At 40.6% G+C, this 24862-nt stretch overlaps 1 protein-coding gene and 1 pseudogene across 6 annotated transcripts in view; one reads left to right on the top strand and one right to left on the bottom strand.

Annotated features, from left to right (window-relative positions):
• Positions 1 to 24862, top strand: part of Cgas (cyclic GMP-AMP synthase) — a 70607-nt gene that overhangs the window by 26143 nt on the left and 19602 nt on the right. For 5 of the 6 annotated variants that reach the window (XM_074079208.1, XM_074079201.1, XM_074079190.1 and 2 more), the window contains 4 exons: positions 3030 to 3249; positions 4198 to 4440; positions 11192 to 11294; positions 13289 to 15587. In XM_074079208.1, coding sequence (XP_073935309.1) covers positions 3030 to 3249; positions 4198 to 4440; positions 11192 to 11294; positions 13289 to 13640 — 918 coding nt within the window. In that variant the 3' untranslated portion in view covers positions 13641 to 15587. Of the gene's footprint in view, positions 1 to 3029; positions 3250 to 4197; positions 4441 to 11191; positions 11295 to 13288; positions 15588 to 24862 lie in introns of those variants that run through there. The other variant, XM_074079214.1, reaches the window with a different exon arrangement.
• On the bottom strand, positions 16745 to 20921 carry LOC141415589 (acyl-coenzyme A diphosphatase NUDT19-like; annotated as a pseudogene).

Raw genomic sequence — 24862 nt, 5'->3', positions numbered from 1 at the left:
ATGACTAAAATTAATAGCAACAAAATAAAAACATGACAATTGCAAGTGTTAGAGAAGATGTGGGAGCAACTGGATTTCCCTCACTTTGATGAAGGAGGGTAAATTGGTACTACCTTTTTAGAAAACTGAAGTTAAAGAAACACCTACCCTATGAATTAGCAATTCCACTCCCAGTTATACATACAATAGAAATTAGTGTTATGTCCATATGGCCACAAAAGCATTATTGTTTATTATTATTATTGTCTTGCAGTGTCAAGGATGGAACCCAGGGCCTCATGCATGCTAGGCAAGTGCTGTCCCACTGAACTGTATCCTCAGTCCAGCAGTATTCGTAATAATTAAAAATTGGAGCTATAGCTCAGTAGTAAACTGCTTACCTAGCCTTCAAGAGGCCCTGTGTTCAATCCCAGGCACCGAAACAAGAAAAGGAGAAACAATCCAAATAACCATCCACAGAATGAGTGGATATATTTTGGCATATTACATTATATAGAATGAAAAAGAACAAACAATAAATACAATTTGATGAACCTCACCAACACAATGTTGATGAAAGAAACGCATATAAAAGAGTACTTTCTATCTTTTTCCACTTACGTGGCTTTCCCAAGGAAGCAAATCCAAACTCACGATGGTGTGAGAAGTCAGAATAACCCTTGGTACAGAGTTACACAGGCGAAGATTCTGTGGTGCTGAGGCTATAAATGGCAAGTTAGAGTGCAACAAACTCATCGTATCAGAATTTTTTTTTTTTTTACTAAATTCTCCTTGGTTTGCTGCAAGCCTTTAATTTATAGAGCCTTGAAAAAGTTGGATTTGATGGTTCCTGCCTGTGTTCTGACTGTTTTTATGGAAGAGCTGAGTTTTGGAGGCTCTTCCTTCACTATTTCTACTGTTGTCCTACAAGTGTTTGTTTTCCCCCCATGATATGTCTAGCTTAGAATGCCCATGATGAAATACCAGACTAGGTGGCTTAAACATCAGAAATCTAGTTTTTCAGAGTGCTTGATGCTAGAAGTCTAAGATGACAGCGTCATCAGATCCAGGTCTCGTGAGGACTCTCTATTTCATGGCTGCTTTCTTACTGTGTGCAATATGGCCTTTCCTCGGTGTCTATGTGTGGTGCCTGTGTATGCTTCTCTTCTTAAAAGGCCACCAATCCTGTCAAATTCGGGCCCCACACTTATGACCTTATTTCACTTTAATTACCTCCAAGTCCTGTCTCCAAATACAGTCACATTGTGGTTAGGCTTCAACATACGGATTTTGAGAGTGTGTGGCATAGCATATCTTAGTTTGGATAAGCCATATTTCATGTGGTCAGTATACGTGTGGGACTGGTAAAGTGGCTCAAGTGGTAGAATGCATTTCTAGCAAGCGTGAGGCCCTGAGATCAAACCCCAGTACCACCAAAAAAAGAAAAAATAGACATGTGTGATTCTGTGTTGAGCAGTGTAGTCCAATAGCTACCCTTAGCTAGACATTGGTGGCTCACACTTGTAATCCTAGCTACTTGGGAGGCTGAGATCAGGAGGATTGTGGTTCGAGGTCAGCCTGGGCAAATAGTTCCCAAGACCTCGTTCCCAAAATAACCATAGCAAAATAGGCTAGATGTGTGGCTCAAAGCCTAAAGCCCTGAGTTCAACCCCAAGTCCAATAAATTAAAAAAAAATATCTCTAACTAATGAAAGATTTGGGGTATTGTTAATATAGGAAAGAATAACCTGGGTTTCAGTGGTTTAGGCCTATAATCCTAGCTACTCATGAGGCTGAGATCAGGAGGATTGTGGCTTGAAGCCAGTTCAGACAAATAGTTCACAAAACCTTATCTCAAAAAAACTGGTCGTGAAAAAGGGCTGGTAGAGTGGCTCAAGGTATAGGCCCCAAGTTCAAGCTCTAGTACTGCAAAAAAAAATTGTGTGTGTGTATATATATAATGTATGCTATAATTGTGAGGATGAAAAAGAAGATTCTTTAGAGTGTCTACAAACACCATGGTTCATAGGCACTAGTGTAGTGCGTTGAATTGGAGTCACACTCATTTGAGTGGCCAGTAGTTCTAATCCCATAACACTTGCTCAATTGGCCAGCAGCAGAGCAGGAGGTAGCTCTTTTTTTTTTTTTTTTGGACTGCAGCTTGATAACCAGGACCATTTTTTTACTTGAACCACCTTCTTTTCTTTTTCTTTTTTTTTGGTGATACTGGGGTTCCTCCCTTTTTTGGGCTTTAGTTATTTTTTTTAATAGGGTCTTGATTTATGCCTGGACTGCCCCATTTATGCTTCCTGCAGTAACTGGGATGACAGGCATATTCGGCCATGCCCTGCTGTTGGTTGAGATGGAGTCTTACAAATTTAGGAGGATTATGATTCTCCTAATCTCTGCCTCTAGAGTAGTTAGGATTATAGGCGTGAGCCATTGTGCCTGGCTTTATACATATTTTTGAGACCACTGTGACAGGAAGGTGGCCACAGTGTATATCTTATGACATAAGGATGGTACTTTAATTTTTTCTGTTAGTTGGTTTTGGGTTTTTTGGCTGTACTAGGGTTTGAACTCAGGGCCTTGAGTTTGCCAGGCTTGTGCTCTATCACTTGAATCACTCCTGCAGCCCTCTAATGGTTTTTAATTTTATGAGACTTTAAACTAAAGAAAAATCTGGTGTAGATTTTATTTTTATTTATTTATTTATTTATTGGCCTCACACTTTCTAGATGGGCGCTCTGCCACTTGAGCCACTCTGCTAGCCCTGGTGTAGATGCTTTTAAAGCTTACATATATCATTTATAACTATTCTAGTTATAAAATATAATGCTTGTTTATAAAAAAGAAAAAGAAAAATTGAGAAAGTCTACAACTAAAGCCAGTAATGCTCTCCACCTATTTCCCTCTCCCAGTAGGCACTCTTCCAGAAGGCACTAATATTAGGAATCTTGCTTTTCAAAGTAGGGTTCCAAATGGACATTTCAGGAAAAAATTGCAATTGCTTGGATAACAATTTCAGTGGTGTTTTTACTGTTTCCTAGATCTCTGCACCTAATGAGTTTGATGTCATGTTCAAACTGGAAGTCCCTAGGATTCAGCTAGAAGAATATTCTAACAGTGGTGCTCATTACTTTGTGAAGTTCAAAAGAAATCCCAAAGGAAATCCTCTGAATCAGTTTTTAGAAAATGACATATTGTCAGCCTCCAAGATGCTTTTAAAGTTTAGGAAAATCATTAAGGAAGAAATTAAAAACATCGAAGGTAAGATTCTCGACTTTTGCTTCTTAAAGTTCTAACACTGCCTACTAATTGCCATTATACACTCCTGTCCTGATTCTTTTGACTCCCGCAGTGGACCCCAGTACTGCAAATAAATAAATAAATAAATAAATAAGCAAGTAAATAAATAACTAAATAAAGTGAAGTTCAATTTCACCTAGTCTTTCTTCCTCCCACTTGCTCTGTTTTGAGGAGCTGTACCAGTATCAGTGATTTTCAGGACAAAATCTTGGATGGCCTCTCAGGCTCCTGCTTGCTTCTCACCCACCTGATAGGCTCCCCAGTTGTTTGAGGGTTTTTGTTTATTTATTTGTTTGTTTATTTATAGATGGGATTGTGCTACATTACCCAGGTTGGTCTGGAAAACATTCTGTGGGACGCTAGAGATTAAACTCAGGGCTTTGTGCACGTTCAGCTATTACCCACCCACTCACCCAGCCCCATCCCTGATTCAAACTTGTTTAATTGCTCTTACTTCTTCCTGTGTCTCACTTTGTAGCCCAGGCTGGCCTCAAACTCGAGATCCTCCTGCCTTAGCCTCCTGAGTATTGGAATTACAGGTGTGCCACCACCATGTCTGGCTTGCTTCCTGTCTTGATGCTCACTGCTTGTGCAAGACTGTGGCTGTGGTCTGCTATCCTGCCTCTCTCCTCTTGGCCACTAGGTGGCCTCTTTTGCAGGTTTCCCTCCACAATTCTAAATGAAAATTTAATCACAGCACTTCCAAACCTTAAAGTCTCCAGGGGCCTTTCATCATATGTAGTAGACAGAATCTTGACAATATCTCTTGATCATAGGTATCAATAAACATTGTTTAAGTTAGTAAATCACTGTCTTGTGGGGCCTGTTTCTGTTTTATCACTTTATATTTACCACTTTTCTGGGTCTTCAATTATAATTATAAGCCTTCTCTTCTGTATGTTTAAACAGATGCAGATGTCAGTATGATGAAGAAAAAGAAAGGCAGTCCTGCTGTAACGCTTCTTATTAGGAAACCTGAAGAAATATCTGTGGATATAATCCTGGCTTTGGAATCAAGAAGTAGCTGGCCTGCCCGCACCTGGGATGGCCTGCCCATCCAGAACTGGCTTGGTACAAAAGTCAGGAACAAACTAAGACGACAGCCATTTTACCTTGTACCCAAGCATGCAAAAGAAGGAAATAGTTTTCAAGGTATGTTGAATGTAAAGACCAAGGTAAGGACATAAGAGAGTTGCTAGTGTTTTATGCTAGGGCAGTAGAAGACCTAATGACGTTGGCATCTCAAGAGCCCCAGGGTAGAGAGGTGAGGAAATGAATTTGGTGAGAGATGGAATTGAAAAGGACATAGTTGAGCCAGGGACCAGCGGCTCATGCCTGTAATCCTTGCTACTTGGAGGTTGAGATTGGGAGGATTGCAGTTTGAAATCAGCCCAGGCAAATAGTTCATAAGAATCCTCCAAAACAACCAGAGTAAAATGAACTGGAGGCCTGACTCAAGCAGTAGAGTGCCTGCTTTGCAAGCATGAAGCCCTGGGTTCAAACCCCAGTCCCACAAAAAAGAAAAAAAGAAAATGATATAGTTATAACAGTATTGTTAAATACTTGGCTTTAAAATGTGCAGTAGCCTGCAACTACTTTTATTACTTATTTATTTTGCACTACTGGGGTTTGAACTCAGGGCCTTGAGCCTGATAGGCAGGCACTCTACCACATGAGCCATACCTGGCCTGAATTTAATTTTTTTTAAATAAATAAAGGCAGTACAAGACTGGAGGTGTGGCCACATCTCCAGACCACAAACTGTGCTTTTTTGTTTTTGTTTTTGTTTATGGTTTTGGTTGTTCTGGGGCTTGAACTCAGGGCCTCATTCTTTCTAGTCAGGCACTCTACCACTTGAGCCACTCTACCAGCCACAAACTATATTTTTAAAAATATAATTTGTTTTTATTGACTTTTAATTAAAATTTTAATTTGTCTCAAATCTGTTTCAAAACTGGCATCAGTATAATTATCAAGAACATAATTATGATTTACATTTCTTTTCATTTTATGATTTCTTTGCAGTTCTTCTGTTCTTAGGATATTAGAATAGTCAAATATCAGGATTTATTTTTTATGTATTTATTTTTTCTTAAAAGTGAACATACTACAGATATTAGGTTTTATACTTACTTGAAAAATTTCCCTGAGCAATTAGACTACCAGCTCTCCATAGTTAAATTCACTTGTTTCTTTATAGCTTCTGTTTTTAGATACTGATTTTTAAATTTTCATCTAATTTTTTTGATGGGGTCTTGCTATGTTTCCAGGGTAGTCTTGAACTGCTGTGCTCAAGTGATCCTCTGCCTCAGCCTCCTAAGTGCTGTGATTGCAGGAATGTGCCACAATGCCTGAGTTTTATGTACTTTTGTTTCATAAATTTATAAAGCATTTATTCAAGCACTCATTCATATGGCTACAAAGTCCAAGTTCAGAAAAAGGTATATGTATAGGAACATATATTCTATTCATGTCTCCACCACTCTTCATTCCTTATATGAGCAGATACTCTTGTTTTCACTTTGCCCTTCTAGATAGACAGATACATAGATAGATGGATTCATATGCCACTCCTTTTAAGATAAAAGGTACACCTCCCTTTTTTTCACTAAACATTGTGGGTATCACACCATAGCTCTATGGAGAGATAACATTCATTCCTTTTGTGTGTGTGTGTGTGTGTGTGTGTGTGTGCACACTAAACATATATTCTACCACTGATCTATGCCGCCAGCCAATTCATATTCCTTTTTACAGTTGTTTTTGGGGGGTGGGTACTGGGGTTTGAATTCAGGGCCTACACCTTGAGCCACTCTGCCAGCCCTTTTTTGTGTTGAGTGTTTTTGAGATAGGGTCTCACTAACCATCTGCCCAGGCTGACTTTGAACCAAGATCCTCCTGATCTCTGCCTCCTAAGTAGCTAGGATTATAGGTGTGAACCACCAGTTCACAGTCTATTTTTTTTTAAAACTGGTTAAAAGTTAATAATTTTTTAAATTTAATTTTGTTCTATATTGCCAAATTTTCCTCCATAGAGACCTTATATCGATTAGCATTTCCACAGGAATTTGTCAGAGTACCTGTTTCACCCTCAGCCTCATCAACGGAAGTGTAATGAGGGGTAGAAGAAGCTGAGAGACGACTCCACTTTTTGTGTGTGTGTGTGTGTGTGTGTGTGTGTGTGGTACTGGGAGCAGAACCCAGGGGCCTCCTGCATGCTAGGCAAGTGCTTTATCACTGCACTATAGCCCCAGTGCTCATAAACAGAACTTATTAAACTTTTTGCCACTGAGAATTTTTGCAAGTAGCCCAAGAAGTGAGAAGAAATATCTCAGTGTATTTTTGTTGCTGTTTTCTACAGCATTTGGGTTTTATCAAACCCAGGCCCCTCATGTTGCTAGGCAAGGACGCTACCACTGAGCATGCCCCCAGCCTTTACCCTCAGTGTATTTTTTTTTAAAACTAAACTTTATTTTGGAAAGTTTTAGAGTTATGGAAAACTTACAGAAACAGTGCTCAGAGTTTCCATATACCCCAAACCCTTTCGCTATTTTTAACACCTTTGATTAATACGATTTATTTGTCACAATTAATGAACTAATATTGATACACTGTTGTTAACTGAAGTTCATACTTTATCTAGATAGCCTTAGCTTTTACCTAGTGTCCTTTTTCTGTTCTAGGATCCGATCAACGATGTCATTTATTCATATCTCTTAGGTTCCTCTTGACTGTGACCCTTTGTCAGTCTTTGTTTTTGATGACATTGGCAGTGTTGAGGAGTACTGGTCAGGTATTTTGTAGAATGTCCTGTGACTGGGATTTATCTGATAGTTTTCACCATTACATTGCAGATATGGTTTTGGGGGAGTAAGGTCACAGAGGTAAAGTGCCATCCTCATCCCATCATACATATCGAGGATATCTGTCATGAACACAACTTGGCACTCATGTTAACCTTGATCACCTGGATGAGGTGCTGTTTGTTTGGTTTCTTCACCGTTAAGTTCTTTTTTTTCTCCTTTCTTATACTGGACTATTTGGAAGGAAGTCAGTCTTAAGGAATAGGAGTTATGCTTCTTTGAGGGTGGAAGATAAGTTGCTTCCAGACTTAACATTAGTTTTACTCATGATTATTTTTTTTGTTGGGACTGTAATTTGAATTCAGGGCTTTGTGCTTATTAGGCAGGTGCTCAAGAGGCACACCTCCAGCACTATTTTAGGTATTCTTGACCCTTTGCATTTTCATATAAATTTTGGAATTAGTATGTCAAGTTTTACAAAACACTTTTTGAAATTTTGACAGAGATAACATTGAATCTGTAGACAAATTTGGGGAGGCTTGATATGTTGACAATATTGACTCTTCTATTCCATCACTTGCAGACTGGCAGAGTGGCTCACGTGGTAGAGCACCCGCCTAGCAAGTGTGAGGCCCTGAGTTCAAACCTCAATACTGCCCAAAACAAAAAAATCTAAACCGTCACATGTCTATATATTTATTTAGATTTCCAGTACTTCTTAGAGAAGTGTTAGTTTTCTCTACAGAGGTATTGTATATCTTTTGTTGGATTTACTCACAGGTAATTGATCTATCTTAAAAGTTTTATTGTAAAAAAATTTTAAACCAGTAGAAAAGTAGACTGAGAACTATTTTAAACTCCTAAACTCCCACATACTTCAACAGTAATGAACTTGCCAGTCTTGATTTATCTACAGCCCTGTTCACTTCTCCTTCTTACTGTTTTGAGGCTAATGAAATGTAATTTACATATATATGCATATATATATTTCAGTTTACATTTCTAAAGAATAGGACTTACAAATTCAATTATTGTACTTAAATGAATAATAATTCCCTAATTATCAAACATCTAGTCATTGTTTAAATTTCCACTTGTCTCTTATTATACTTTTTTCCACTGGTCTTTTATTTTCACTAGGCTTCAAATAAGGTTTCCGTATCACGAATGTCTGACATGTCCACCACATCCCTTTTATTTTTATTTATTTATTTTACTTATTGTTTTATTATTCATATGTGCATACAAGGCTTGGGTCATTTCTCTCCCCTGCCCCCACCTCCTCCCTTACCACCCACTCCGCCCTCTCCCTATCCCCCCCCATCCCCTCGATACCCGGCAGAAACTATTTTGCTCTTATCTCTAATTTTGTTGAAGAGGGAGTATAAGCAATAATAGGAAGGAACAAGGGTTTTTGCTGGTTGAGATAAGGTTAGCTATACAGGGAGTTGACTCACATTAATTTCCTGTGCATGTGTTACCTTCTAGGTTAATTCTTTTTGATCTAACCTTTTCTCTAGTTCCTGGTCCCCTTCTCCTATTGGCTTTTAAGGTATCTGCCACCACATCCCTTTTAACTTATAGCTTCTCCCCAGCCAGTTTTGAATTTACTTTTGTCATGTAGCGTTTCTTAACAGAGAATACTAACATGTTCTACCTTCTTCTGTATTTCACTGCTTAAATGAAATGTCATTGGTAATTCATATTTTATGCCATTATAAATAATGTCTCCCTTAAAAACTCATGTTTTGAAAAGATGACCTCAATGTATAGAGGAAATAGTAGTGAATGGGAAGGGGAAGGGGTATTAAGAGAGGTTGGGGGAGAGGGAAGGGCAAGGAAAAGTAGTAGGCAGGACAGAATAAAGTAGGATAATTGCATATAGGGAAATGTCACAGTGAAACCCATTAATATATACAATTAATATGCATTACTAATAATAGTTATATATTGAAATACATTTGGCTTTCATCTATGCAGTCAATTTTGTGAACTTAGTAAATTCTTTTGCATATTCTATATGTACAATTATGTCAGCTTATCAATAATGATAACTTTTAAATTACTGGGAAACTATCCTAGTTTTACCAAACATATTTTCTGGATCATTATTTAAATTTAAAATGTCTCTAATTTGAATGCCAATAAAATTAGTTGTAATCTTTGTGTGTGTGTGTGTCGAATTAGGATTTGAACTCAGGGCTTCTCACTTGCAAAGCAAGCACTCTACCACTTGAGCCACACCTCCAGTCCTTTTTGTTCTGGTTATTTTTGGAGGTGAGGTCTTGCAAATTATTTACCCAGGCTAGTCCAGAACCATTATCTTTCTGATACAAGAAGATAGACTGGGAAGGAAGACGGGGCACCTGGCTTGGTTATAATCAAATTTTAAAGTAATAATAATAACAAGCATCTGTCCTCCCCACTTAAAAAAGGTAACTTTGTTTCCCCTTTCTAGTACTGTTCTTTCTTCTTGCTGTTTACTGGGACACCTATTGCACATTGAAATAGGGATTTCAGACATCCTTCCCTTCTTCCTGATTTCAAGCGGAAAACCTTCAAAACTTTTACCTCCTATTAGCATGTTGCTATAGGTTTCTAAAAATCTACTTTTTATCAGAGTAAGAGCTCATCTAGACTTAAATTGCTGAGAGGCATTTTTTATTCAAATAATGAGTGAATGTAGAATTTTATTGGCTGCATTTCTGTATCTGTTGAGAGAATCATATTATGTTTCTCCTTTATTCTATTAATCTGACAGATCATTTTGATTGAGCTTCTAATTATAGACCAATCATGCATTACTGATATAAAACCTCCTAGGTACTAGGATGAGTAGAATTTAAAAGAGCTAGCCATGGTAGACTTGGGAAAAAATGATCCTATTCTTATATAAACTTTCACAAAGAATAAAAAGAAATGTTCCCAAATTTAGTTTACATTAATACCATAACTTGCAAAGCTAGTACAAAAATTGAATCAGTTGATTCAAATTATTATTTAGATTCAGGAACAGTGGTACACATCTGTTTGTCCCATCTACTTGTGAGGCTCAGGTGGGAGGATCACTTGAGCCCAGGAGTTTCAGCCCAACCTGGGCCACAAAGAAAGAACCCATCTCAAAAAAACCCAAACAAATTACTATTGAAATAAAATATTGACAAGCAGAATTTAGCAATATATAAAAGGAAATAGCCAGGCGCTAGTGGCTCACGCCTGTAATACCAGCTACTCAGGAGGCAGAGATCAGGAGGATCACAATTTGAAGCCAGCCCAGGCAAATAGCTTGCAAGACCCTATCTCGGAAAACCCTATCATAAAAAAATTGGCTGGTGGAGTGGCTCAAGGTGAAGGCCCTGAGTTCAAGCCCCAGTACTGCAAAAAAAAAGGTAATATATCTTGCCAGACACCGGTGACTCAAACCTGTAATCCTAACTGCTTGGGGAGACTGAGATCAGGAGGATGGAGCCAGCCCAGGCAAATAGTTCATGAGACCCCATTTCCAAAATAACCAGAGCAAAATGGACAGAAGGTGTGGCTCAAGCAGCAGAGCTCTTGCTTTGTAAATGAGAAGCCCTGAGTTCAGGTTATCTATATAAAGCTCTGATCTCCTTCTTTACCCTACCATTTCTTCTCATTTACCTTATCACTTTTTTGCTTACAACGCTTATTTTAATAGTTATATATCTGTTTACTTATCTTGGTTGATCTCCCTCTAGAATTTCTTCAGAGTGATGTGTGTGTGTGTGTGTATGTGTGTGTATATGTGTGTGTGTATGTATATTTTGTGTGTGTGTGGGTGTGTGTGACTGCAGTTTGATCTCAGGGCTTCATGCTTGCAAAGCAAGTGCTCTACTGCTTGAGCCACACCTCCTGTCCATTTTGCTCTGGTTATTTTGGAGATGGAGTCTTGGGAACTATTTTCCTGGGCTGGCTTCAAACTGAGATCCTCCCAATCTCAGCCTCGCAAGTAACTAGGATTACAGGTGTGAGCCACCCACCAGTGCCCAGTGTAGAATGGGAATCACTTAAATATTGTGCTGTTTAGATATGTTTGCTTTCAGTAACATGCTTTTCTATATTTATTTTTTAAAATTAAGAAGGGACGTGGAGGCTATCGTTCTCTCACATTGAAAAGAACCTTTTGAACAATCATGGAAAATCTAAAACATGTTGTGAAACTAATGGAGTGAAATGTTGCAGGTAATGTCCTTATTTGTGTGTGGGGTGGGGGAGGGGTGTACTGGGGTTTGAACTCAGGGCCTCAGGCTTGCTAGAGAGGTGCTCTAGCCCTCCACTGGCCCTGACCTTATTTTTTAATTGGCACATTATCTATGATATGTTTAATTCTTTGTTGACATTTGCTCAAATGTGAGGATGCTGTTGCTGGCTTGGGTTGGGTGTAGAGCAGCAATGGATGACCTGGGAGAGTGTGAGCATATTCTTTTTGAGAAGAGTGAAGAAACCAGAGAATCAGTCTAATTGAACACTCGTTCTTGCTCTGGGATGGTGTGGCTGAGTCAAATGCTAAGGGACTGACTGGAGAAACTGAGTAGTTATTTTTCTTGGTAGCATACATACCACTGAAAATAGAAGTTGTTAATTTGACTTTCTAAAGTTGACCAGTATAAACTGGGTGTGGTTGTACATGTCTGTAACTCCAGCTATTCAGAAGGTGGACCTAGAAGAATCCTAGTTGGAGGCCAGCCTGGGCAAAAGTTCTCAAGACCCTATCTCAAAAACAAGTATGGTGCTGGGCACCACTGGCGCATGCCTGTAATCCTTACTACTCAGGAGGCAGAGATAGGAGGATTATGGTTCGAAGCCAACCCTGAGCAAATAGTTTGTGAGACCCTGTCTAGAAAAAACCCATCACAAAAAAGGCTGGTGGAGTAGCTCATGTGGTAAGGGCGCCTGCCTAGCAAGTGTGAAGCCCTAAGTTCAAACCCCAGGACTGCCAAAAACCAAAATAACAACAAAAAAACCCAAGGATGGCATAGTGGGGCATGTCTGGGTCCCAATTACTTGTAAGGGGATCGAGGCCCAAGGCCAGCCTCAACAAAAGTGCAAGCCCTTATCTGAAAAACAAACCCAAAAAGCAAAAGGCCTGGGGGTGTGGCTTAGATGGTAGAATGCTTTCCATCTTGAGGCCTTGAGTTCAAACCCCAGTAGCCAGGGGAAAATAAATGAACAAATAAAGTTGACCAGTATAAAGGTCACGAAAGATCAAAAGTGAAAATAAGAATGCCCAGTGTCTTGGCGAAGAGGCTCTTCAAAGTCTTATGTGCAGGCTTTTTTTTTCCTTTTCATTTTTATGAGTATATATTCATTGTACAAGAGGGATTTCTTGTGACAATTCTGAATAGCTTTATGCTGTGCATTGCTTAGGTCCCCTACCCCTCCACATACTTAACGCAATTACACAAGGTTTCCTCATCCTATTTTCTTTATGTATGTGAAGCCCATCAACCCTACTCCTTCACCTTCATCTCCTCCATGCATCCCCCTTCCCACAAGTTATGCAGGCTTTGAAGCAAGCGTTAGGGAAGTCATGTTGCTAAGGAGGCTAGATAATTGACAGTCAATGAAGAACAAAGGTGTTCTAAAGCAACATTTAAAAGAATTTACTTATAAAAAATACTAAATTGGATGAATATTGTAAATATCTGCAGTCCCATAAAGTAAAACATTTATAAAAGAAACTTTTTTTTTTTGCGTACTGGGGTTTGAACTCAAGGCCTACTCCTTGAGCCACTCCACCAGCCCTCTTTTGTGATGGGTTTTTTCAAGATAGGACTCTCAGACTGTTTACCTGGGCTGGTTTCGAACCAGATCCTCCTTATCACTGCCTCCTGAGTAGCTAGGATTATAGGCATAAGCCACCAGTGCCCAGCTAAAAGAACATTTTTTGTAGATACTTTAAATATTTAAAGAGTAATTTAAGTATTTGTTAGTTCTGTATAGTTGATTAATTCTGGTAGAATAAAATGGGTTAACTAGCATTGGGAGAGAAAGAAAATGTGTTGAAGACTTCAAAGCATGTATTTGATAACATAATCAGGTTTAAGGTGATTGTAATTATAATGTTATATCTTTATTGTTTAAATATGTTTTTCCTGCAACATGCCTAAAGTCCTTTGTGAAATGATGTAGGGTGTAAATGGTAAAAGTAAAAGGCTTTCTGTTTTACTTAACAGGAAAGACTGCTTAAAATTGATGAAATTCCTTTTGGAACGGCTGAAAAAAAAGTTTGAAAACCGTAAAGAACTGAATAAATTCTGTTCTTACCATGTGAAAACGGCCTTTTTTCACTTATGCACCCGGGACCCACTGGACTCGCAGTGGGACTTAAAGGGCCTACCGCTGCACTTTGATAGCTGTGTGACATTCTTTCTTGAGTGCCTCAGAACTGAAAAACTGAGCCATTATTTTATTCCTGATGTTAATTTGTTTTCTCGAGACAATATTGACAAAATAAGTAAAGAATTTCTGCTAAGGCAAATTGAATATGAAAGAAACAATCAGTTTCCAGTTTTTGATGAATTTTGAAATTATCTTTTATAAAAAGGGCTGGTGGAGTGGCTCAAGTGCTACCACTCCTGCCTCCTGAGTTCAAACCCCAGAACCACCAAAAAAAAAAAACCTCAAGATTTAGTGACTGTACAATAATTGTGACTGCCATAGCAGTAAATGACTAAAATGAATGTAAATAACTATTCTCAACCCTAATATAAAGGATTTTAGATAAAATATAAAGAATTGACGACACTAGGAGAGGGATAAGTCAAGAAATAAGAAGCAAAAATAGTATTTAAAATCTGAAAGCTTCCCACGGCAGGTACAATGGTGCACCTATGGTTCCAGCAACTTGGATGGCTGAGGCAAGAGCGTCACTTGAGCCCAGGAGTTTGAGATCAGCCTGGGTGACACAGTGACACCCTGCCTCAAATATAAATAAATAAATAAATAATCAATTAAAGTAAAAAATAAGAGCTCTACCAGTTTGGGAAGGGGGGAGAAGTATAAAATGCACCCCCTCTCTTGACTTCATCAAGTACTTACAGACCACCAGTTCTCACTGAGCACAAATGTGATTAGAAGTGATGGTTGCCTTCCTTGGCAGGCTGGGTTCTTCTTACAAATACATTTAGAAGCAATGGGCTGTCCTATATGCTACGATAGGAAAGAAGGAAATGAAAAAACAAGTTCTGCATCACTTCTACATTTCTTAGGAAATATATAATCTTTTTTTCAAGGATTAATTTTAATATAGTAGGATAAAGTAGCAGAGAATTGAGGCAGAGGTAGAAAAGACATTTCCTTTTTCCCATGTAGGAAATGGAAGTAAAGACTCTAGGAAATATATAATCTTACAGGAAAATATGGGGCACTTTAATTGTATGTGATTAGATATAAAACATAACTTATTTTCTTTTATTTATTTTTATCTTGTATGTGTTTCTGGAAAGGTGATAACACGCATATAGTACCAAACTGTGATACATGGTGGTGGGGTAAAATATGACTGTCCTTTTATTCAACAGTATTCAACCTAGAGACAACTGGTGTTCATTAACTGTTTCTTGTTCATATGTTTGGCAATTTTTTGCTTATGGTTCCTCATTGCTTTGTAGCTCTTTGTATGTTTTTGGTACTTAACCTTTGTTTGCTGTCTATGTAACAACTTCTACTATATGGGTTATCGTCACTTTTTTGGGTTTCTTTTAGTAAAGTGAGATTGTAAAATTTTAATGTGGTTGAATTTATTTATACTTTGTGTTCTATGCTTCTTAACAAACTACTATGTTTGAACATACTAAGAGAAAAGTTAGGCATGGGGAGGGGAGTTTTGGGGGATAATTAATAATAATAAATAGAAAAGCAGACAAAAAAATCTAAGCTACACTTAACATTATAAAAATGTGCACAGAAAAAGAAAAGTACACAGGTGACTCAAGTGGTACAGTGCTTTGATTTCAGTTCCCAGCATGAAAAAGAATGAAGACAAAAAAGAAAAGTAGTTGTAGTCTGATTTGCGGCTGTTGCCCAGATGTAAGTATTTATAAAATCATAGCAATACAACAATTGACTATTGGTTTTATTAATACTGTGATTCACCTGTGTAGGGAAGGATAGGCCAACCACCTGAGTGCCTGTCTGGTGAAAGTGGCAGGAGGGAGTGGTGATTACATTGGTTTTCTACTGTTGTATAACAGCCACAAACTAAATGACTTAAAGCAATGCACATTCATTAATTTCAGAGTTTCTACGTGTCAGATGTTCATTGTGGCACTATTCGTAATAGACAAATTATGGAATCAGCTTAGGTGCCCAACAATGGATTATTGGATAAAGAAAATGTGGAGTATTATTTAGCTATAAAGAACAAAATTACATCATTTGCAGGAAAATGGAGGGAGCTGGCGATCAATATGTTAAGTAAATAAGCCAGACTACATTTTCTCTCATATATGGAGTCGATACCTAAAAACAAACAAAATACATGAACATACTAGGAGGCCTGTTTGTGAGGGTGGGGGGACAGTAGGAGGGGAGGAGGACAAAAGAGGGCGATGGTGGTAAATACTGCGTCTTTTTCCTTCAAAGAAATAGAATTATGTACCTAACCCCGGAAAATCTACTTCAAAGCAGCAACCCATTATACTTGCTTAACTCACAGCTTCCAAATTTTAAATGTTAACCTTGTCCTTTCCTAGGTAAATCCACTTCTTAAAATCATTGCCTTTATTTTATTGATAGGAAAACTAAGACATTTCCTAAAAACATCACTATCAAAGATCTTGAAATAGAATTGATGACTTCCTATCATTGTCTACCTTTAACCAGTAAAAGATTATTCCAGCCAGACATAGTAATCCCAGCACTCTGGAGGCTGAGCAGGAGAATTCTGAATTTGAGGCTAGCCTGGGCTATGCAGTGAGAATATCCACAAAATGAGGGGTGTGAGGAAACAGTACAGCACCTGCCTCGAAAATTGTGAAGCTCTGAATCCAAACTCAGTACCACCAAAAACAAAACAAAAAACTAATGGATGTGAAAAAATGACCCATAGTAAGCATATTGGAAATAAACCTCACTAATTTTATAGCACCATTATCTCTCTAACCTTTGTGCATTCCTTAAGTACCACTTAGAGCATAAAAATTGATGGTTGTAGTATGGCTTTATATTTCTTTAAAATATTAACTAAAGTGGTTTTGTAATTTGTGAAATACAGTAACTAATGCTATTTGGTTTTAAACCAAAACTGTATCTTAATCACCAAGCTCAAGACAGCAAGAAAACAATATTGTCACTTGAAGGTTGCCTCAGTCTACAGATCAGCATCTAATCAAATGCCTTTGAATTAATCCCAACAGAAAGTCATGGATCAACCTTCAAAGCCCATCCCAGAAAGTGCTAACACACAGGACAGTTAGCATAAGGGCAAGAGAACATCTCAAACCTTTGAGCTAAAAAAACAATACAGAAGTTGGAATAAGATTATTCAGATAATAAGATCATTAATACTTTATAAGAAACACTGCATTATCTCTTTTGTGGCACAAAATTCCTTAGGTTTCAATCGTGGCTTAGTCGACCTCTGTTACTCAGTGCTCCTGCAAGTGGCCAGCATCTGAGCTAGCAGCACCCTACAGGTGGCTCCTGCTTGCTGTGTAGCTCTTGGGATAAATGTGTTTATACTTTGAACAGTCACCTGGATACTGTAAAGATGGTTATTATGCATCACTCGTCTGTGAAAATTCTTGCCTTCCTTCATCATTTCTTCAGTCTTTTTATCAGTAGACATAAGATTTTCTATATATGTGAGTCTTCTATGTACAGCTCATCTCCTGGAAAGAGCTGGAGTGTAGAGTCCTCAGTGATTGGTGTGATGGGTAGCCACCTTTCAGGCCCTTCTGATGCATGAGCCAAACAAAATCTGTGCAAAGCAGAGAGAAAGGCAAAGTTTTCAAGTCTTCTTACTTCATAGAACTGGGCGGAAGGGAGGGGGTGCCAAGCAAATTTTTTTGGGCATGAAGCTTTCAGTTGCTTCTGACAGAGATAACCACTGGGAGTCCATCACCTCAGCATTGTCGGGGTCGACGGGTGGAGGCTGGCTGAGGCAGCACAGGTAGAAGGTGGTGTCAAACGGTGACCATGAGACAAGTGCATGAAGGGCATGACTCAGCCGCTCTAGTTGTGTGGCATCCAAATGTTGGGTGTGCAGTGCAGGTGTGTTGCCAGGCTGGACAGTGGTGCGAGGGTGCAGGTAGGCTCCTGGGTCAGGTCCACAGGCTCAGGACCCACCGAGGCCACAGCATGCCCACCTCAAAGGCCTCACTTTTAAACAGAACTCATCTATCATCAGTCAGCAAGACTGTGAACCCTGACTTAGCAATAGGAGAAGGGGGCAGTGTTGCGTCAGGGATAACCCAGCAGACTTTCCTCTCGGTGTGCTGCTTATCTAAACTGTTGGTGGCACACCCTTTTAAAGAAGTAAAACATTTTGCCTTGCTGAATGACTCCTGAGTCTTATTTCTAACAATATGATTAAAGCAAATTATATAAATATATGAAATGTCATAGTGAAACCTATTGTTTTGTACAATAAAAGTGCAAAATAAATAGTTTCTCTAGGTTAGCATTCTGGGCATGGCTCTGCTTGGGGTCTTGCAGAGCTATAGTCAAGGTGTCAACTGAGGCTACAGGCTTATCTGGGGCTCCACAGAGAAAGGGTTCACTTTTGTTGGTAGCATCCGTAGAACTGAGCGTTTGGATTTCTTGCTACAAGTGCAGGTTGCCCTCAGCTACTAGGAGCTGCCTTGGATTCCTTAGCATATGATTCTCCCAACATAATCCACAGCAGTAGCTCAATTCTTCAAAGCCAGCAAGGTAAGGACCCAACAAGAGGGATGCTACAGTTTTGTTTAACACACGTATGTCTACCACTCATGCCTTTATCTATTGGTTGGGTTCTTGGTTCTATGGATATTTTTCATGGGTTCTGGAAAAATTTCCATCATCTCTTCAAATATTTGCCTTGCCCCAACCTCTTTTTCTTTAGGATTCCAATAAACATATGTTAGAACATCTAACTAAAATTTCAGGGTTTTTTTGTTTTTTGTTTTATTTTTTGCAGTACTGGAACTTGAACTCAGAGCGTACACCTTGAGCCACTCCACCAGCCCTATTTTTGTGTTGGGTATTTTCAAGATAAGGTCTTATGAACTATTTTCCCTAGCTGGCTTCCAACCACGATCCTCCTGATCTCTGCCTCCTGAGTAGCTAGGATGACAAGCTTGAGCCACCAGTGCCCAGCAAAATTTTGTGTTTGTTATCTTACCCACCTTTGTATTTTCCATCTTTTTCAAATAGGTAAACATATGTGTTCTTTTTTATTGACATATATTTATCATATAATAAATGTCATAACATTTTCATACGTATATAATGTACTGTGATCATATCCACCATTCCTTGCTCTTTTCTTCACTTTCACTCCTCACTGGTCCCCTTCATCTTTTCAAATAGTTCCCTTTACTTTCATGTCTTCTTAAAAAAAAATCTAGAATGCACATATGAGAAAAAACATGATATTTTTCTTTTAAAGTCTGGTTTATTTGAATTAACATGATTTCTAGTTCTGTCCATTTTCCTGAAAATGACATTCTGTTCACTATAGCTGAATAATACTCCGTTGGGTATATATACCACATTTTCTTTATCTATCTGTTTACAGGCACCTTGGCTGATTCCATAACTTGGTTGTGGTGAATAGTGCTGCAATAAACATTGGTGTGAAGCTATCTCTATTGACTGCTGACTTTGATTCCTTCTGGTATATACCCAGGGTCATGTGGTAGCTCTGTTTTTAGTTTATTGAAGAGCCTCCATACTGATCTGTGCAGTGGCTGCACTAATGTATATTCCCACCAAGAATGGATAAGGATTCCTTTTCTTTCTTTCCTCCTCATCCTCTCTCTTCTCCCATTTCAGCCACACCCAAACTCTATTGCTCTATTGTTTGTTTTCTTGATGTTACATCTGTTTTGTCTTTCTGTGCTGCAATCTAGATTCTGCCCTATCTTCCAATTCTTTTTTACTCTCCTTTTACATCTAATCTGCTAGTAAACTCATTTAAATTTTTTTACTATATTCAGATGTACATAAAAAAGGATAATATCATATTCCCACATATCTCTTACCTGGTTTCAACAATATTAGCATTCTACTTTTCCGGTTTCATTTGTGGTCATTGAGTGTGAACTTTATTATTTTTAGATTTGTGTTGTGGCAGGAAGGCAGGGAGGGGGAAGGGAGATAATGAGAGACAGTGAGGGAGATAATGAGAGATAACGAGTGGAACAGTGAAACAGAAAAAAACAGATTTGAGGAATGTCACGTAATATCTGGGGTGACACCAGAGAAGGGTCACCTCACCCCAGAGATTAAAATAGCCAATGAAATAATATGTGACCATGTGTGGGACCTCATTTCTGTAACCTGCTCTAAATGGTATATAAGGAAAGCCCTCTTCATTCTCGGGGTTCAGCCTCTGGACTTGAGTCCACTGAGTCACTGCCAGCTTGCTTAATAAACTTGCTGCCCAAAAGCTTTGGTGCCCCATCCCTGTCTGAGCTGTCCCACAATATTTCTGGGCATTTGTCTGAGATTCAGAGGGTGGTGTTTTCATCTCCTTGTTGCTGGCTCAGCGTCCCTGGCCCACAAGGAGGGTCACCCCTGCCAGGTGAAACTCTCTCCCAGCAAACCGAAGAAGTGAGTTTTGGTCACACAAAGGAACTTGGAAAGGCTTGGGAACCAACTTGGGAGCCCTGCTCATCAGACTGGTAAGAACCCAGCTTCGAATTCAGACCTGCCTGAATCTGAATCAGACACTCTAGTAACCACCTTTTGGGGTAAAACCATGTCTTTCAGGTTCAGAGAGTGGGGTGGAAGTACTGTGCTGTGTGAGAGTGGAAATGTGAGCCTGAGACGTAGCCCAGCTGTGAAGTGAATGCAGAGTCCCTATCTGTGGGTCTGTGGTAAACTTATATGGTCCAGGGTGATCCTTAGCAGGGCCTTCAGTCCAGGGCTTATTTAGACTCACTACAGTCAAGAGATGCCTAAATCCCTGGAAGGGAGTGGCCAGAGACAGATGAAGTGAGTGGTATTTGTTTTCCCCTGTGTGCCAGAGAAGAGGACCCCTGACCTCCTCACCACAGACCTCATCCCTTCTGTCTCTGTCTCTGTCTTGACGTCTGGTAATGGGAGGAATGGGAGGAGGTCAGAGTAAGAAAACCTTCATAAAGTGCATGTTTTAAGAAATTAAAAAAGGGATTTAATGGAAATTATGGAGTCAGACTGACTACTGACAAGCTTAGGTCCTTCTGTGAAATAGACTGGCCTGCTTTTGGTGTAGGATGGCCCTTAGAGGGGTCATGAGATAAGGTCAGAGTCAATAGAGTTTTTGAAGTGGTTGTAGGGGAGCCTGGACACCCAGATCAGTTTCCTTATATTGACCGCTGGCAGGATGCAGTCCTCAGTCAGCTCACATGGCTAAAATGAACTTAGAGCCAAGGTAGCAGCAGCTTCCAAGTGCAAGGAAAAATGTAAAAAGCCAGAGAAACCCATATTAGTGGGGGACCCCAAGGAGACCCCACCCCCTCATGTGCCACTGTACCCACCACCTTCTGTCCCTTTGCCTGCACCCTCAGAAGGGGAAGCAGCATCAAACAGGTAAGCCCTAGCAGCAAACACCTACAAGACTGGGCCCGGGAGTCCTTGAAACTGCAACAACCCACCTTCCTCAGGCCCCATGAACCTCATGCTCATTCTGAGCCCACCAGTCCTCACTCTGCAGCTCCCTGTGAGACTGGCCCCGAGGTTCAACCAGTACCACTTGAATAGTCCCACTACAGGCCTAGCCTCTCTCCTGGGACCCACTGCTCTCAGATGCCCCTGAGAGAGGTCCAGGGCCCAGTATATTATGACCAGCATGGTCAGATACAAGGAGGAAGGCGGACATTCATCTACCAGCCCTTCACCACCATGACCTCCTAAATCAGAAGCACCATAACCCCCTCCTTCAGGGAAAAGCCTCAGGCTCTGATTGACATAGTGCAGTCCATCATCCAAACTCGTAAGCCCACCTGGACAGACTGCCGACAGCTTCTTCTGACTTTATGTAATACTGAGGAGCGATGCTGTATAACCTTGGTGGCTCTAAAGTGGCTGGAAGACCATGCCCCTGCAGACACTCTAAATGCCCAAGTCTACACTCAGGGCCAGTTCTCTGAGGAGGACCCATGGGACCCTAACGATGATCGAGATTACTAGCAGTTGAACGGGATCAGGAGGCATTATTAGGAGGCGTGAAGGACAGAGGGAAAAAGGCCAGGGACATGATTAAGACAACAGAAGTCCTCCTAAGGACCAGCTGAGAGCCCCAACCAGGTTTATGAGCAGCTATGTGAGGCCTTCCACCTGTACACTCTTTTTGACCCAGAGATGGCCAAAAACCACAGGATGATTAATGCAGCCTTTGTCAGCCAGGCCCAGGGGAACATAAGGCAAAAATAACAAAAGATTGAGGGGTTTGCTGGTATGAATGCCAGCCAGCTTCTGGAGGTGGCCACAAAAGTGTTTGTCAATAAAGATCAGGAGACCAAACAGCAGGTTGACAGAAAGATGAAAAGGAAGGTGGACCTCCTTGCTGCGGCTCTAGCTGAACAGTTGGGTGGGCCCCAGCATGCAGGCCATGGCAGAGGAAGAGGCAATCCCCATGGACAGTGGTCAACACCCCCGGAATGGCCTCACCCTAGAGAGGAACTAAGGTGAGGCCAGTGTGCCTACTGTTGTCAGGAAGGACACTGGAAAAATGAATATCCCAGGGATCGCCAGAAGGCCCCCAGACCAGAGGCAGAGACCAGTTGTCAAAGGAAAGTATTGGCCTGGTCAGGGGAGAAGTGGTCTGTGGGAGGAAGTCATCATTGGCTGGCCACTTTTGAGGATTATAAGGAGGACTAGAATGAACCAGGCTCTATTCTACTGGGCCCTCAGGAGCTGATGGTCCACATGAAGATAGGGAGCCATCCTGCTGACCTACTGGTGGACACTGGTGTGACCCATTCAGTTGGAACCCAACCTGTGGGTTCTCTCTCACAGAGACATGCGACCATTGTTGGGACCATGGGAGGTCAGACATGCCACCCCTTCCTTGTTTCCAGAAAATGCAATCTTGGAAAACAGGAAGAAGGCATGAGTTCCTCTACCTTCCTTATTGCCCTGTGGCTTTGATGGGCAGAGACTTGTACAAACTAAGGGCACAGATGACTTTTTTGACTCTGACGGCATGGCAGCCTTAAAGCTGAGAGGGCCTGAAGCCAAGACTCTCTTACAGTTGCACAGTAGTAGGATGGGCGACTCTGTGCTCTGCCACCCTCAGCCCCCTCACTGACTCAGAACATACCTCCAGTGGTGATAGAATTAAAGCTGGGAGCTATTCTTGTTAGCCAGAGGCAATACTATATTCCTGTCAAGGCCCAAATTGGGATCCAAAAGCATCTTAACCGACTCCTAAAGTGTGGGATTCTCTAGCTTTGTCAGTCTCCCTGGAACACTTCTTGCTTCCTGTCCAAAAACCAGGGACTGAAGACTTTAGGCCCATCTAGGACCTCTAGTCAGTCAACTCCCCCACTGTCACTTGACACCCGGTGGTCCCAAACCTGTATACATTTTTGGGCCTTATCCCAGCTGAGGCAAAATTCTTTACCTGCCTGGACCTTAAGGACACATTTTTTCTGCATCCATCTGGCCCCACAGAGCCAACCCATCTTTGCCTTTCAGTGGGAAAGTTCTAGTACTGGAGAGAAGGGACAATTGACTTGGAATCAGTTGCCACAAGGCTTCAAAAACTCTCCCACTATCTTTGGGACTGCCCTGGCATCTGACCTAAAGGCTTTCTCGACTGATCAGCATGGTTGCACACTCCTCCAGTATGTAGATGACCTGCTGTTGGCTGGACCAACTTAGGAGGATTGTATGGAAGGAACTTGCCTCCTTCTCTTCCTTTTCTGGACAGTAGGGTATAAGGTTTCCCAAAGAAAGCCCACATTTGCCAGGATACTGTCAAATACCTCAGGTTTCACCTGTCACAAGGACAACATTGACCAGGCTCTGAGAGGAAACAGGCCGTCTCTTCTATTCTGGCCCCCAAAATCCATTGACAGATTAGAGAATTTCTAGGGCCTGCAGGTTTCTGCTGGATCTTGAACCTCAATTACTCTCTTTTGGCAAAACCCCTTTATGACGCCACAAAGCAGGGAGAACGGGAGCTTCACCAGCACTAGTGAGCTTATTAGCTGGACACAGGTTTACAATCTCAAAAGGCCAGTATCTGTATACTTTGATGTGTGCTGTAATAGCTGAAAACTCCATCTATTGACTTCAGGGTATTGGAAACACCTGCAGAGGCCTGGCCTGGGAGAAAACTTATATGTCAAATGATAAGTGTATGTACCGGAAAGATAGCTGCTCATGTAATGATGCTGTGAAAATGTAAACCCCTAGATTAAGATGATGCTCTCTGACCCAGAAGAGGGTCTGAGCATCAAAGGTGGGAATGTGGCGGGAAGTCAGGGAGGGGGAAGGGAGATAATGAGAGAAAAATGGGTGCAACAGTGAAACAAACAAAAACAACCAGATTTGAGGAATGTCAAATAGCACCTGGGGCAACACCAGAGAATGGGTCACCTTATCCCAAAGGTTAAAATAGCCAATGAAATAATATGTCACCATGTATGGGACAAGCTGTAACCCTCATTTCTGTAATTTCTGCTCTCCCCCCTTTGATCTTGGGGGCCCAGCCTTTGGACTCGAGTCCACTGAGTCACTGCTGGCCTGCTTAATAAACTTGCTTCCCGAAAGTTTTGGTGTCCTGTCTCTCTGTCTGAGCCATCCTACAATACTCTGTGTGTGTGTATGTGTGTGTTTATGTGAATTGGCCGGGGATCCAATTCAGGGCCTTTAGCATGCTAGGCTAATGCTCTGCCCTGTAGAGCCCTGTAGTTACACCTCCAGCCCTCTTTTCTAGAAGTTTTATCTTATCTGCTATGTCATGTTTTATATTTTAAAAAATTTCTGAGCAGGGCACTGTGCCTGTAATTCTAGCTATTCGAGAGACAGATCAAGAGCATTGCGTTTGAAGCCTGCCTGGGCTGGCAGCATGGCTGAAGTGGTGAGCACCTGTCTACCAAGTGTGAAGTCCTAAGCTTGAACCCTCTCAATACCCTCTCTCCCAAAATTTCTAGCAGGTAATTTAAAACTCGAATTTATTTAATCATATTAAACAGAGCGGTTTTATTATGTTTGATAATTTCAATTTTTTTTTTGTCTGCTTCTGTTGATTCTATTGTTGCTCCTGGTTCTCACGTGTGGTGCTTGCTCTTTTTTTTTTTTTTTTTTTTCTTTTTTTGCTGTTTGTTTGTTTGATTTGAGACAGGGTCTCACTTCATCTTACTGCCTCAATCTTCTGAATGCTGGGATTGTAGATGTGAATCACCACACCTGGCCAGTTATTCATTTTTACAGTTCAGTATTGTTGAAAAAAGTATCTGTTTGGTTTTTTTTTTTTTTTTTTTTTTTGGTGGTACAGGGGTTTGAACTCAGGGTTTCACACTTGCTAGGGAGGTGCTCTACTGATTAGCCACGTCTTCAGGCCATTTGGGGATTCCTTTTAGACTATGAAGTGCCTTCCTTCATCCTAGAGA

This window comes from Castor canadensis, chromosome 1 (genome assembly GCF_047511655.1).
Source record: "Castor canadensis chromosome 1, mCasCan1.hap1v2, whole genome shotgun sequence".
Lineage (NCBI taxonomy): Eukaryota > Metazoa > Chordata > Mammalia > Rodentia > Castoridae > Castor > Castor canadensis.
This window is presented reverse-complemented; position numbering and strand designations above follow the sequence as displayed.